We start from the raw sequence: 13,300 nt of genomic DNA, 5'->3' as shown, positions 1-13,300 counted from the left end.
GTGTGTGTGTGTGTGTGTGTGCGTGTGTGTGTGTGTGTGTGTGTGTGTGTGTGTGTGTCTGTCTGTCTGTCTGTTTCTGTGTGTGTCACAGTATGTGTGTGTCACAGTATGTGTGTGTCACAGTATGTGTGTGTCACAGTGTGTGTGTGTGTGTGTGTGTGTGTGTGTGTGTGTGTGTGTGTGTGTGTGTGTGTGTGTGTGTGTGTGTGTGTCACAGTATGTGTGTGTGTGTGTGTGTGTGTCACAGTATGTGTGTGTGTCACAGTATGTGTGTGTGTGTCACAGTACTGTATGTGTGTGTGTCATAGTATGTGTGTGTGTCACAGTATGTGTGTGTGTGTCACAGTATGTGTGTGTGTGCATCAAACTATGTGTGTGTGTGTCACTGTCTCACTGTGTGTGTGAATGTGTCTCACTGTGTGTGTGCGTGCGTGTGTCTCATTGTGTGTGTGTGTGTGTGTGTGTGTGCGTCTCACTGTGTGTGCGTGTGTCTCACTGTGTGTGTGCGCGTGTGTCTCACTGTGTGTGTGTGTGTGCGTGCATGTGTCTAACTGTATGTGTTCGCGTGTGTCTCACTGTTTGTGTGCGCGTGTGTCTCGCTGTGTGTGTGTGTGTGTCTCACTGTGCTGCACAGGGGGGGAACAGAGCTGCTCAGGGGGGAACGGTGACCGGAGCGGTGCAGGGAGAGGGGGCACGGCCGGAGCTGTGTAAGGGAGGGACACACGCCCGGAGCTGCGCAGGGGGGGGAAGGACTGGAGCTGCGCAGGGGGGGGGAGGCGGAGAGGGATGTGGAGAGAGGAGGGAGCAGGAGGTTTTGGTCCCGGGCAGCGCCGGGTCTCTCAGCTAGTTTATTATATTTATCCATCGCCGGCTTACAGGAGTGTATTCAGTCTATGGCCCAAGTATATGTTTATTTAGGTTCAGACTACACTACACATTACTATGAACCCTTACACCATCTCGAATATTGGAACATTATCATGCTGTGAATATATATATATATATATTTTCTATTCCTCTAATTGGATCCCGGGATCTATTATTTAAACGAGTCATATACTCTAGTCGAACCGTTTTGACTCTAGAGGAAGTTCTACATACAGGCGTACACTCCTATAATCCCTTATGTTCCTATCTTGTTATCCCTATCTGCTCACATGCTCTGTCATACATGTCTGAGTTAACCCATACAACACCTACTTTAGCATAACCATTACTGGCTAGCAATTATATCCATCTATCGCTAATTTAGAGTGGTTTGTATTATCTATGACCTAAGGTTTATTGAGCCATTCCCTAATACCTTATATTTAATATACTATGTCAGGTATTATTGGGTGAGTACTGAGTCTGCAACTCACCTGGTTCCTCAACAGAATTTTTACCTGCCTCTTTAATACATATTCATACACTAAGTATGCATTATCCTCCTAACAAACTATGTTCATGGTATCTGAGAAGATATTTTGCTCTATCTATCAAAGCAGAACCACAATGGAGTGCTAATCACCCATTATTTATTATGGAGTATTATGTGTAATGATTTGATAGCACAGCTTGGCTGTGCAACCTGAAATTCTGGTATAAACTGTTCTCACACTACAACATTTGTAATAGGATTGTAAGCAACCTTCAATCTAACACTTTCTTGCCAAATTACAAAAAGAAAAACTTCCACTTTAAGGATTTTGAATCAAAGTCTCTGCTAATCCAGAGTTCATCCTGGGCAAACCAATAGGGATTCTCTTACCACTCCCTCTCATTAGGAGTTAGGGTATTTAAGGAAGGAGGGGGACAGCATACACTATAACTCTTACCCTGACGAAGCATAATCCCTTACGTGAAATGGACCGTCGGTTTTAGATGACGTCACTCTTTTGACGTTGGTGGTGGGAACCCGCTGTTTCAGGAGCTTCAGTGTACCGAATACATGGACACACACCCGGCTTAACTGGTTGTATAAAGCGCTGATTTATATATACCTTCTTTACACCTTCATTCACCCTGAATTTATATAATGATAGTCATTATGAATGCCTCATGTACACATCTTATGCTATATTGAAATAACTCTCTGACTTGAACCCATTGCAATGTCTGATGGGCTGGAGCAGTAAGATCAAACACAGGATCAGGCTGTTCACAGGGTTTGTTGCTATATGTTTACACCAGCAGACCAGCCTTTACACTGTGTGTTCCCTAGATGGATGTGTAACATACAGTAGTATCTATGACTGCACATTTTGTTGCCAACTGCCTAATACAAGCAGACACCTTAATAGCATGTGTATATGTTCTGGGTAATGTAGCAATATATGCCTTGCTATACTGTGTTAACCCTTTGATACTGGGTGTAGCCATCTAAAAGTGTAATTTAAGGTAATCATATGTATGTATATGTATACACCAGTGGCCAGCTTTTACACTGTTTTGCCTTGATGGATGTGTAACATACTATAAATGACTGCACATTTTGTTGCTAACTGCCTAATGCAAGCAGACACCTTAATAGCATGTGTATATGTTCTGGGTAATGTTGCAATATATATATATATGCCTTGCTACACTGTGTTAATCCTTTGATTACTGGGGTGTAGCCATCTACACACTGACCAGTGTGATTCAAGGTAATCGTCGCATTATTTACCTTATCAGTAGGAGCTCCATCTGACGCGCCCTATACGTATATGCTTTCTGGAAATATTCCTATGCATCATATCACACACATTCAGGGATTCCTTCTCCTCTGAATGTCAGGTGCCCCTAATGGACTTTAGAGGAGCCTTACTGTATACCCTCAGGAATATTGGGTTAGCACCACCTAATTTTAATATTTTCACACATTTACCCTATACCTCCACGTGTATATTCCCTATTATATGCCAATAAACTTATTTTGTTTGGTGTCTTTTGGCACTTTAGGCTACTAGCTTGGGTTTATATTTTTTCCCACCTAATGTTGTCCCCATAGAGTGCAATTGTGGGTTTCTTTTTCTAGCTAGGATTCTCATCCTGGCTAGTTTTCTGTGCTTATGTATATTTATTCCCTATGCACCATGGGTTTTTATGTTATTAGAAGTAATTAAGGAGAGCGATAAGCATTTCTCATGTTTGTACCAATGTACACAGAACAAACCAGTAATTTTCCCCTCCAGATAAATACAGTGGAAGAAGATGATGGCTACAATAACCAATTGTTGCCAGAGCCTGTTGTGGAGAAAATTGTGCAAATTGTACTCCCACTAAAGCCTTGACTAAAGCAAGACTTGTTGTTACTCAGGCTCAGATGAACCATCTATTCCAGCAGGGCAACCTTAGGTTGCTCTTATAGTGTCGGCGAAGCGACATCGCGGCAAAACAAATGTATTGCCGCTGTTGTGTGCCCTTATAGTAGAAGGAACGCAATGGGGTGACGGAGCAACGGCTTGGTCGCGATCGCTGGAAGTCAAGTCAATTTGAGTTTTCCAGCGACGTCAGCATGATGTCGCAGTCGCTGTCGTCGGCACTATAAGTGCAGCCTAATATTAATAGAATAAATTCTGTACTGAATTCTCCAACTATTGATGTACAGTAGGCTGGCAGGTTTTATATTATTGTAATGTTGTAGAAGATACACAAACCAATATTGGTCAAAAAAGAAGCAATCTGTGCATCTGAACCAATTCTTGAGCAAGAAAAATGTCTGTTCAGTGGTGGATCTCTGTGTTTTATATAAACCTCATAGCTCATCTTCATGTATATGTATTTTTGTCAGTCTAAAGCAGGCCTGCACAACTCGTAAAGTGCGAAGGGCCGAAATGCTCCAAGAAAAACAGATTTGGGCCGCACGAGTAAAACAGCATTTATTCAAAATTATACATTTCTTTTTTTAAAAGCCTGTCACAGAAGCACTTTTAACACCTTTTATACCTTCTTGGATCAATCCACTAGGCAGGACAACATTGTTGAATAAAATGGGGTTTATTTGGTGAGACCGCAGACATTCAACAAATGCACAAAATATAATTTCCTGATCACCCTATCATTGGGCACCTTTGGATTAATCCCTTCTCACTCTAGGTAGGACAGGAAATAGACTTTTGCAGGTAGGCCATATAAGGCCCCTCCCTCTACCTGCACCTTAGTCTTTTTCCTGTCCTCACAGCTAGAAGTAGGATTTTTTATTTTGTAAAGGGACTCACCTACTGCACCTTGTGCAGATATCCAGGGTCTCAGCCTCTCTGCCCTGAAGCTTTGATCGATGCGCCCAGGTGGGGGCAAGACGGAGACCCATTAGAGTAGGGGGAGCCCAAGGAACCCAGTACATCCGTGGGGTGGGGAGCAGCTGCAGCCGCGGGCATGGAAGCTTACATGCAAGGAAGCCCCAGTACCAAATGAAAGGTAAAGAAATGGGGCGCAGAGGGGGAGCATAGCAGCAGCAGCTGAGAGCCCGTGGAGGCCCAGACTAACCGCATTAGCGTCTGGTACGCTGCGGTAAAGGAACCCCAGGAGCCCGCTACATCACGGAGGGGGGAGCAGCCATAGCTGCGAACCGGAGAAAAGGCTCAAATTTACCGTGCTAGCGTCGGGAACGCTGCGGTAGAGGGAACAGTGCACGCGACCGCACGGAAGCGCGCGCGTCACGTTCCGGCCGGCAGATGCGTGCACAGACACGCGGGCCATGAACGAGCACTTGATGACATCACAGAAGCGACGGACACACTGTGTGTATGTGTGAGTGAGAGACTGAAGCATGGAATGCTCAGCAGGGAGAAGCCAAGTGCTGGAAATGGATTCGAAAATGGAGACACCCAAATGTTCAGTTCCCAAGACAAGGTGAGTCCTTAGTTTTAGTTCTACATGGGAAAGAGAGATGGTCTATATACATTAGGGTGTATGTTTAGTATTTATTTTGTTTTTATAAAATAGTTAGGTGGTTACCCTCCCAGAAGCAGAATCTTCAAAAGGGACGGGGGAATCCCTGCAACATAAAAGAAAGGTTGCTAAAAAAAAATGAATGGTGCGCAGCTTGCGAGAAACCAGCCCTAATAGGGAAGAAATTATGTGAAGATTGTCTTAAGGCAGCTGCAGGGGATTCCAACGAACAAATGAGCACTTTCCTTGTATTGATGAAGGAGGCTGTTAAACAGAGTGTTGATGCGGCAGTCCAGCAAGCTGTTAACCCAGCGCAGAAAAGATCTAGTTCCCAAACCAGTCTGGATAAGGGGAAAGGTTTTTCATCCGATGAGTCTGACATTGATTGTTTTCAAGTATCAGAGGGTGAAATGGATTCATCAGATCAAGATATTCAGGAAGAGGAATCTGAATTTGATGTACTGTAGAAATGGTGGATCCACTCATCAAAGCCATGAGACAGGCATTGGAACTAGAAGACACTGAGGAGTAAAACCACAAGAAGGATAAACTTTTTGGGGCGAGACAAAGAAAAGGTAGAGTCTTTCCTATCCATCTAGTAATTAAGGACCTCATTCAGGTGGAGTTGGCGCGATCATACGCCAGAGTATTTACGCCTAAAAGGTTTGGGAAGATGTATCCATTCCCACAAGAGGAGGTAAAATTTTGGGATGTCAGCCCAAAGGTGGATACTGCTATTTCCAGAATAGTAAAAAAGACCACAATCCCAATAGAGGAAGCTGCGTCATTGAAGGACACTATGGATAGGAAGATGGATTATGTGTTGAAGAAAGCATACGTTACAGCAGGAACATCCTACAAACCAGCCATAGCAACTACGTCAGCAGCAAGGGCTATGCGAGTGTGGATTGCCAACATTGAAGAGGCAATAGACAAGGGTGTAAAAAGAAGTGCTATTCTGAAAGCACTGTCCGAAGTAAAGTGGGCAACAGATTACATAGCGGAGGCCTCATTGGATGCGGTAAAATTAGCAGCCAAATCTATGGCACTAGCGGTATCAGCAAGAAGGGCTTTATGGCTCAGACAGTGGATGGCTGACACAGCATCAAAGAACAGCTTATGTGGACTACCATTTGAAGGTGAATTCCTCTTCGGTAACAAACTGGATACGATAATAACAAAAGCATCAGGAGGTAAGAGCACTTTTTTACCTCAAGAAAACAGGGCCAGAATATTCGGTTTCCAACAGGCTAATAGAAACCAGTATAAGGAAGCAAAGGCATATAGACCTGGCAGGACATTTCCAAGACAAACAACATGAAGGGGTGGCCAGAACCGGCTTTTTCTTGTCGCCAGAGGAAGAGGGTCATTCACAAAGAACAAGTCCACATGAAGGTCAGAGGGCCAGTTGGAGGGCGACTGAAGCAGTTTTCTGCAACATGGGCCCAAACAATACAGGACAATTGGGTATTACAGACCATTCATCAGGGGTACAGTATAGAATTCAGAGATGCCAAGAAAAAATATGGGCCTAATAACATGGATACAGTCCAAGGAAAAAAGAAGGCAAATTAATTCGGCTTTAAAGAAGTTATTACAAGCAGAAGTAATATAGAAGGTACCTCAGGAAGACAGAGGAAGTGGAATTTATTCCAGAATATTTCTAGTAAAGAAACCTACAGGGGAGTACAGAGCAATCCTAGACCTAATAAAGGTGAATTTATTCTTGAAAATAAGAAAATTCAAGATGGTGTCGTTGAACCTGATTATTCAAGAGGTACAACCAGGAGACTGGATGGTGGCGATAGACTTAAAAGACGCGTATCTACATGTGCCCATAGCAAAGGGACACCAAAGATTTCTAAGGTTTGCAGTAAATCAAGATCATTATCAGTACACGGCACTGCCATTTGGTCTGGCGACTTCCCCAAGGATGTTTACAAAGGTTCTAGCCCCTCTAGTGGCAGAAATGAGAGAAAGAGGGGTAGAGATACTGTATACCAGGGCTGCACAACACGCGGCCCGCCTGGCCTCTCTGTGTGGCCCTCGATGAGATATAAAAAAAAAAAAAAAAAAAACTTTGAAAAAAAAAACTTTGAAAAAAAAAATGGCGGCGATTCCCCGCGGTCCTGGCGCGCATGCGCAGGGCCCGCTCCGGCTCCTTGCTCCCTCTACCTCCCCCCAACCCCCCGCTCGCAACGTGGGACGGAGGGGGAAGTCACAGCCAGCTGAGCTCTTCTGCGGCCGCTCCCCCCCCTGATCCGAACGTGGATATGTGCAGGGGGGTGAGGTGAGGTGCAGGGGGTGAGGTGCAGGGGATGTGATGTGCAGGAGGGGGGGGTGATGTGCAGGAGGGGTGATGTGAGGTACAGGGGTGATTTGAGGTGCAGGGTTGATTGGAGGTGCAGGGGGTGATTGGAGGTGCAGGGGGGTGATTGGGGGTGATTGGAGGTGCAGGGGGGTGATTGGAGGTGCAGGGGGGTGAGGTGCAGGGGATGTGATGTGCAGGAGGGGGGGTGATGTGCAGGAGGGGTGATGTGAGGTGCAGGGGGTGAGGTGCAGGGGTGATTGGAGGTGCAGGGGTGATTGGTGGTGAGGGGTGATTGGAGGTGCAGGGGGGTGATTGGGGGTGATTGGGGGTGATTGGAGGTGCAGGGGGGTGATTGGAGGTGCAGGGGATGTGATGTGCAGGAGGGGGGAGTTGATGTGCAGGAGGGGTGATGTGAGGTGCAGGGGGTGAGGTGTAGGGGTGATTGGAGGTGCAGGAGAGAGTGATGTGAGGTGCAAGGGGAGAGAGTGATGTGAGGTGCAGGGGGAGAGAGTGATGTGAGGTGCAGGGAGAGAGAGTGGTGTGAGGTGCAGGGGGGGAGAGTGGTGTGAGGTGCAGGGGGGGAGAGTGGTGTGAGGTGCAGGGGGTGGAGAGTGGTGTGAGGTGCAGGGGGGGAGAGTGGTGTGAGGTGCAGGGGGGGAGAGTGGTGTGAGGTGCAGGGGGGGAGAGTGGTGTGGGGTGCAGGGGGGAGAGTGGTGTGAGGTGCAGGGTTGGGAGAGTGGTATGAGGTGCAGGGGGGGAGAGTGGTGTGAGGTGCAGGGGGGGAGAGTGGTGTGAGGTGCAGGGGGGGAGAGTGGTGTGAGGTGCAGGGGGGGGAGAGTGGTGTGAGGTGCAGGGGGGGGGAGAGTGGTGTGAGGTGCAAGGGGGGAGAGTGGTGTGAGGTGCAGGGGGGGAGAGTAGTGTGAGGTGCAGGGGGGAGTGGTGTGAGGTGCAGGGGGGTGGGATGTGTGTGGTGTGCAGGGGGAGATGGGGGTATGAGAGATAGATGGGGAGTATCGCAAAGGTTGATAGTGAGGGGTTCTGGGGGAGATATGAGGATGATGATGAGGGGTGCTGGAGGAGATATATGATGATGATGATGATGATGATGATGATGATGATGATGATGATGATGATGATTTTACCCGTGCGGCCCAATTTTTTTTTTTTCCTTGGAGCAGTTCGGCCCTTCTCGCTTTACGAGTTGTGCAGGCCTGCTGTATACCCATACCTGGATGACATCCTGGTAAAATCAAAAAGCCTGGAGAAACTACAACAAGCCCTGAAGATGGTAATAACCCTCCTGGAACAGCACGGTTGGTTAATAAACGGAGACAAGAGTCATCTCATGCCCACTCAACTGTTAAGATTTCTGGGGGTAGAATTCGATACGGCAAAAGGAGAATTGAGACTACCAGACGCAAAGAGGCAAGACATAGCCATGCAAACAAAGAAGCTCAGGAAAGCTGCCAGGACTTCAGCAGAAGAATGCATGAAGCTCCTGGGAAAATTCGCGGCAACATTAAGCGTCACAAAATGGGCAGCACTACATACTGATGCGGCCGAGTTTATTCGAGCATTTGCCCGTTCTCGGCCGCAGCAGTAAACTGGCGCGCGCCGGAGGGTGCCGGGCGCGCGCCGAAGCAGCGGAAGAGCGCCCTCCGATCGGGGCGCTCTCCCTCCCGCTGCCGGGTCCGCCGGGTCCCCCGGAACCCCCTGCCGCCGTCCCCCACATCGCGGGACACCAGGGCTCCCTCGGGGAGCCCTGGACGCGCGTGCAGGGGGCGCAGGCTCCCGATGACGCGTGAGGGGCGAGGGGCGGCCACTAGCAAGCCGGGAAATCTCCCGGCTTGCGGAACCGGCCACACTTTAATAAAGTGTGTCGGTAGTGTATGAGACCATTACAAAACAATTTTTACAACAGTGGAACGGAATCACAAAAACACAAGACAAAGAATCTTGTTACACCCACACACAAAGCAGGAATTAAAGTGGTGGGAAGATACCCGAAACCTGGAAAAAGGGCAAACACTACACCCAGTACAGTGGGTAAGAATTACTACAGATGCGAGCAACGCAGGTTGGGGTGCCCAAATGGGAGAAACATTGGTGCAAGGAACCTGGACAAACCAGGAAAAGCATCTTCCTTCAAATCTGCTGGAACTAAAAGCAGTACAAAGGGCCCTAGAAGCTATAATAAATGGTGGCTATATAAAAATAGAATCAGACAACAGGTCAGTTGTCAAGTATATAGCCAAGCAAGGAAAACCAGGAGCAGAAAGCTGATGAACCTCACAGCAGAAATCCTCTTTTGGGCAGAGCGCCACTTGTTGCAAATTACAGCCATACATATCCCAGGACTGGAAAATGTCACAGCAGACTTTCTAAGTCGGAACATCATACACCCAGGAGAATGGGCATTAGACCCACAGGTGTTTCAAGAACTGGTAGAGCGATAGGGTCAGCCAGACATAGATCTCATGGCGACACATCAGAACCACAAGGTAAGGAACTAATGTGCCAGACAGTTTCGTCCAAGCGCACAAGGTACAGATGCTCTCAGTTTCAAATGGGATTTCAAGTTGGCATACCTATTCCCCTAATTCCGAAAGCAATCAGGGAAGACCAAGCAGGGGTGATATTCGTAGCACCATACTGGCCAAGAAGGCTTTGGTTCACACACTTGGTGAATATGGCAGTAGATACACCATGGCACATACCAGATCGCAAAGGACTGATGCGACAGGGGCCAATATGTCATCCGAACGCCAAATAATGGGCCTTGACGGCATGGCGATTGAGCGGGAAACACTGAGACTGAAGGGTGGTTCAGACAAAACAATCCATACCCTTTTACAAGCAAGGAAAGGTTCCACATCTAAAGTATACCATAGAATCTGGCTTTGCTTTCGCGATTGGTGTGGAAAAGAAAAACAAAATTTCCTTTCACCTAGAATTGTATCAATAGTGGAGTTCCTGCAAAAGGGATTTCAGAAAGGTCTCAGTCTTAGCTCATTGAAAGTACAGGTGTCTGCACTATCAGCCTTGTTGGAAAGAAATCTGGCAATGGAAAGATTGATCATCAGGTTCTTGCAGGCAGTTAAAAGAATAAGGCCTCAAATCAAGAACAGGGTACCTACATGGGACTTGTCCCTAGTATTGGATGTACTAACAGCAGCTCCGTTTGAACCTACACAGGAGATAGGCTTAAAATGGTTATCATGAAAAATTGCGTTTTTGATAGCAATCACCTCAGCAAGGAGAGTGGGAGAACTCATACATCAAGACAAGGCAGTTCTCAGACCAGTGCATCAATTCCTGCCAAAGGTTGTATCACAGTTCCATACGAATCAGGAAATTGTGATTCCGTCATTTTGTCCAGAACCAAAGAATAAGAAGAAAGACTACACAAATTAGACGTGGTAAGATGTCTAAAAGTGTACATGGAAAGGATGCGAGATATCAGAAAGTCAGACAGACTATTCATCATACCAGAGGGACCAAAGAAAGGTCAAGCAGCATCAAAGACAACAATTTCCCAGTGGATAGTGTCTTGTATTAAAAAAGCTTATGAAAGCAAAGGACAAGATAAACCTTTGAACATTAAAGCTCATTCTACAAGGGCCATGTCTACTTCATGGGCATTTAAAGCCCAGGATACACCAGGACAGATATGCATAGCAGCAGTCTGGTCCTCATTCAATACATTCTTGAAATACTACAGACTAGATGTACAATCATCAGCTGACGCAAGCTTTGGTCGTAGAGTGTTAGAATCTGTAGTTAAATAAAGTGTAAAGTGTATTAATAAAGGTCAAACTGATAAAGGCATTAACGGGTGGTTATTCTGCGGTTTCCCTCCCTAATTTTGTCACTGCTTGAGTATGTCCCAAAGGTGCCCACTGCCAGGGTGATCAGGAAAGAAGAAAATTTAAAACAACTTACCGTAATTTTCTTTTCCTGGAACCATGGCAGTGGGCACATAGTTACCCTCCCTGTGTATGTCTAATGCCTATGTGCCCAATGCCATGGTTCCAGGAAAAGAAAATTACGTTAAGTTGTTTTAAATTTTCTTCTTTCCCCCATCACCCTTCATCGTCTCCCACATCACCCTTCATCGTCTCCCCCATCACCCTTCATCGTCTCCCCCGTCACACCGCTGGTACGCACTACTTCCCTACCAAGGAAAGGAAGGGGGGGTTGAGGGGGCCATCGCGGGCCGCACAGGGAGTCCCGGTGGGCCGCATGCGGGCCGTATGTTGTGCAGGCCTGGCCTACAGCTTCAAAAAGTGGGTGAAACAATAAAACTTTATTTTTACACTTTGTTTATAAATGCACTGAGTTTTTGCAACATTTGTGCGGAAATTTGAATTTTTAATTAAGATCATTATCACTGTTGTGAAATTGTAAGCTACTGTATAGAACTTCAGAAACACACTAAATCAACAAGTCCAAAGTCTGTGAAGAATACTGTGTGGACTCAGTTAATCGAGCAACTGTTTTGGAAAGAGGTCTCTTTTCAAACCACTGTTAACTCACGCGTTTGACATATGATATATTTCAAATGAATAATAAAAAAAAATGATTGTGGGAAAATTAACTATTAAGTGTTGCATTTGTTAGCTTGCTACATTGCTGTAATACTCAGTTATCTTGATTTTACAGAGTAATATTGTTGTTAACAAATACTTTTGATCTTGAAGAAGGATCAATCAGCCCTGATAATCTTGAAGATATAAAAAGCTATCTCAATGCAGCCTTCCATCAAGAATACTCAGCTGTTTTACCCCAGATGAGGAACTGCAGTTTGGAAACAGAGTTAGATACGGTATGTACTTTTTGTTTTCAGCAAACTTTTTACTTTTTTATTTTACTTCAACTTTTTTTTAGCTTTATGCAGTTCTTTTTAGAGAACATAGACACTAAACAAATACAAAAAAGCAAGTCTTCAAAACAGAAGTGATTGAAAAATAAGGGGATTAAGTTCACTTGGCTGCTAAAGTCATTTATTAGAATATAAATTATAAGCATATACATTTGAATCATGAACTGTGCCCATTGTGACATTGTGGTCTTCTTCTAATCTGCTAAAACTGTTGTTGATACCTTATACTGCAGTATTCAAAATAAATCAAAATACCCCAAAGAAGTCTACTAGAATTTATTTTTAATATACAGTACAATGGTAAGAGGAAATTTAAATGATTGTTCTTTCTCATATTTACAGCATGGATGTTTGAATGAATAAGAATACACATATTTCAATTAGCAGACCATAAAATATACATTACTATAATTAACAATTGTTATAGCCAGATTTTGAAGTGTTGTGGTTGACTACTATTTGTGGATCTTTGTACAAAATCATGAAAAATATTTGCTTCTATATCCATTTGTTCCATATATCGTCATTGTAGAGGTACAAGTTATTAACTACATTCTTTAAGTACTGAGGGTAAGGCAATTAAATGTTTCTTTTGACAGGAAAAATTCCGTATTTAAAAAAAACGTATTTTGATATGACCAGTTCTGAAGATTAGGGGGTCATGTACTAAGCGGCGAAAAAGTGCTTTTGGCAGGGGTTTGAACTCGCCATGTTTTGTGCGTGTTGCCCTCGCAGTATGCAGGAATGGCCGAATCTCTGACAAATCCCTGCGAGAGCAACATTTCAAAACATGGCTGGTTGCCGGTGGCGACAGTCAGCCTGCCGATAACCTGCCGATAAGCCCTACCCTGCCGAGATTAGCCTGCAGCAGAGAGAGATCCGCCACACTATTTGCGCAAACCTCGGCCCAAATAAATATTTTTAATCAATTTTATTCATAGTGTATATGTGCAGGGGGTCTCCGGAGCTGAACCGCATTGGTTTCAGGTCCATGGATCCCCTGCTTCCCGAGATACAGAACCTCTTATGAGGTGCTGTTATCCCTCTGCATTTAAATGTGACCGCGGGATGAAAACAAAGCAGAGGGATGTCGGCTCCTCATAAAGGGGCCTGTATCTCTGAAAGAAGGGGGTCCCGGACCTAAAACCAACATGGTTCACCTCCAGAGACCCCCTGCACATCTACACTATGAGTAAAACACACATATCAATAAACAATAATTCATTACCGTAGCGACTATCCGCAATGGTAAT

At 45.4% G+C, this 13,300-nt stretch overlaps 1 protein-coding gene across 2 annotated transcripts in view; it reads left to right on the top strand.

Moving 5' to 3' along the window:
- Positions 1 to 12,196, top strand: part of LOC142483921 (sodium- and chloride-dependent transporter XTRP3A-like) — a 192,894-nt gene extending 180,698 nt beyond the window's left edge. The window contains exon 5 of one of the 2 annotated variants that reach the window (XM_075583843.1): positions 11,828 to 12,196. In XM_075583843.1, the coding sequence (XP_075439958.1) occupies positions 11,828 to 12,125 (298 nt within the window). In that variant the 3' untranslated portion in view covers positions 12,126 to 12,196. The remainder of the gene's footprint in view (positions 1 to 11,827) is intronic. The other variant, XM_075583842.1, reaches the window with a different exon arrangement.
- The last annotated feature ends 1,104 nt before the right edge of the window (positions 12,197 to 13,300 follow it).

This window comes from Ascaphus truei, unplaced genomic scaffold, assembly GCF_040206685.1.
Source record: "Ascaphus truei isolate aAscTru1 unplaced genomic scaffold, aAscTru1.hap1 HAP1_SCAFFOLD_393, whole genome shotgun sequence".
NCBI lineage: Eukaryota > Metazoa > Chordata > Amphibia > Anura > Ascaphidae > Ascaphus > Ascaphus truei.
Note: the sequence above shows the minus strand (reverse complement) of the source record. Positions and strands in the feature narration are given on the sequence as shown.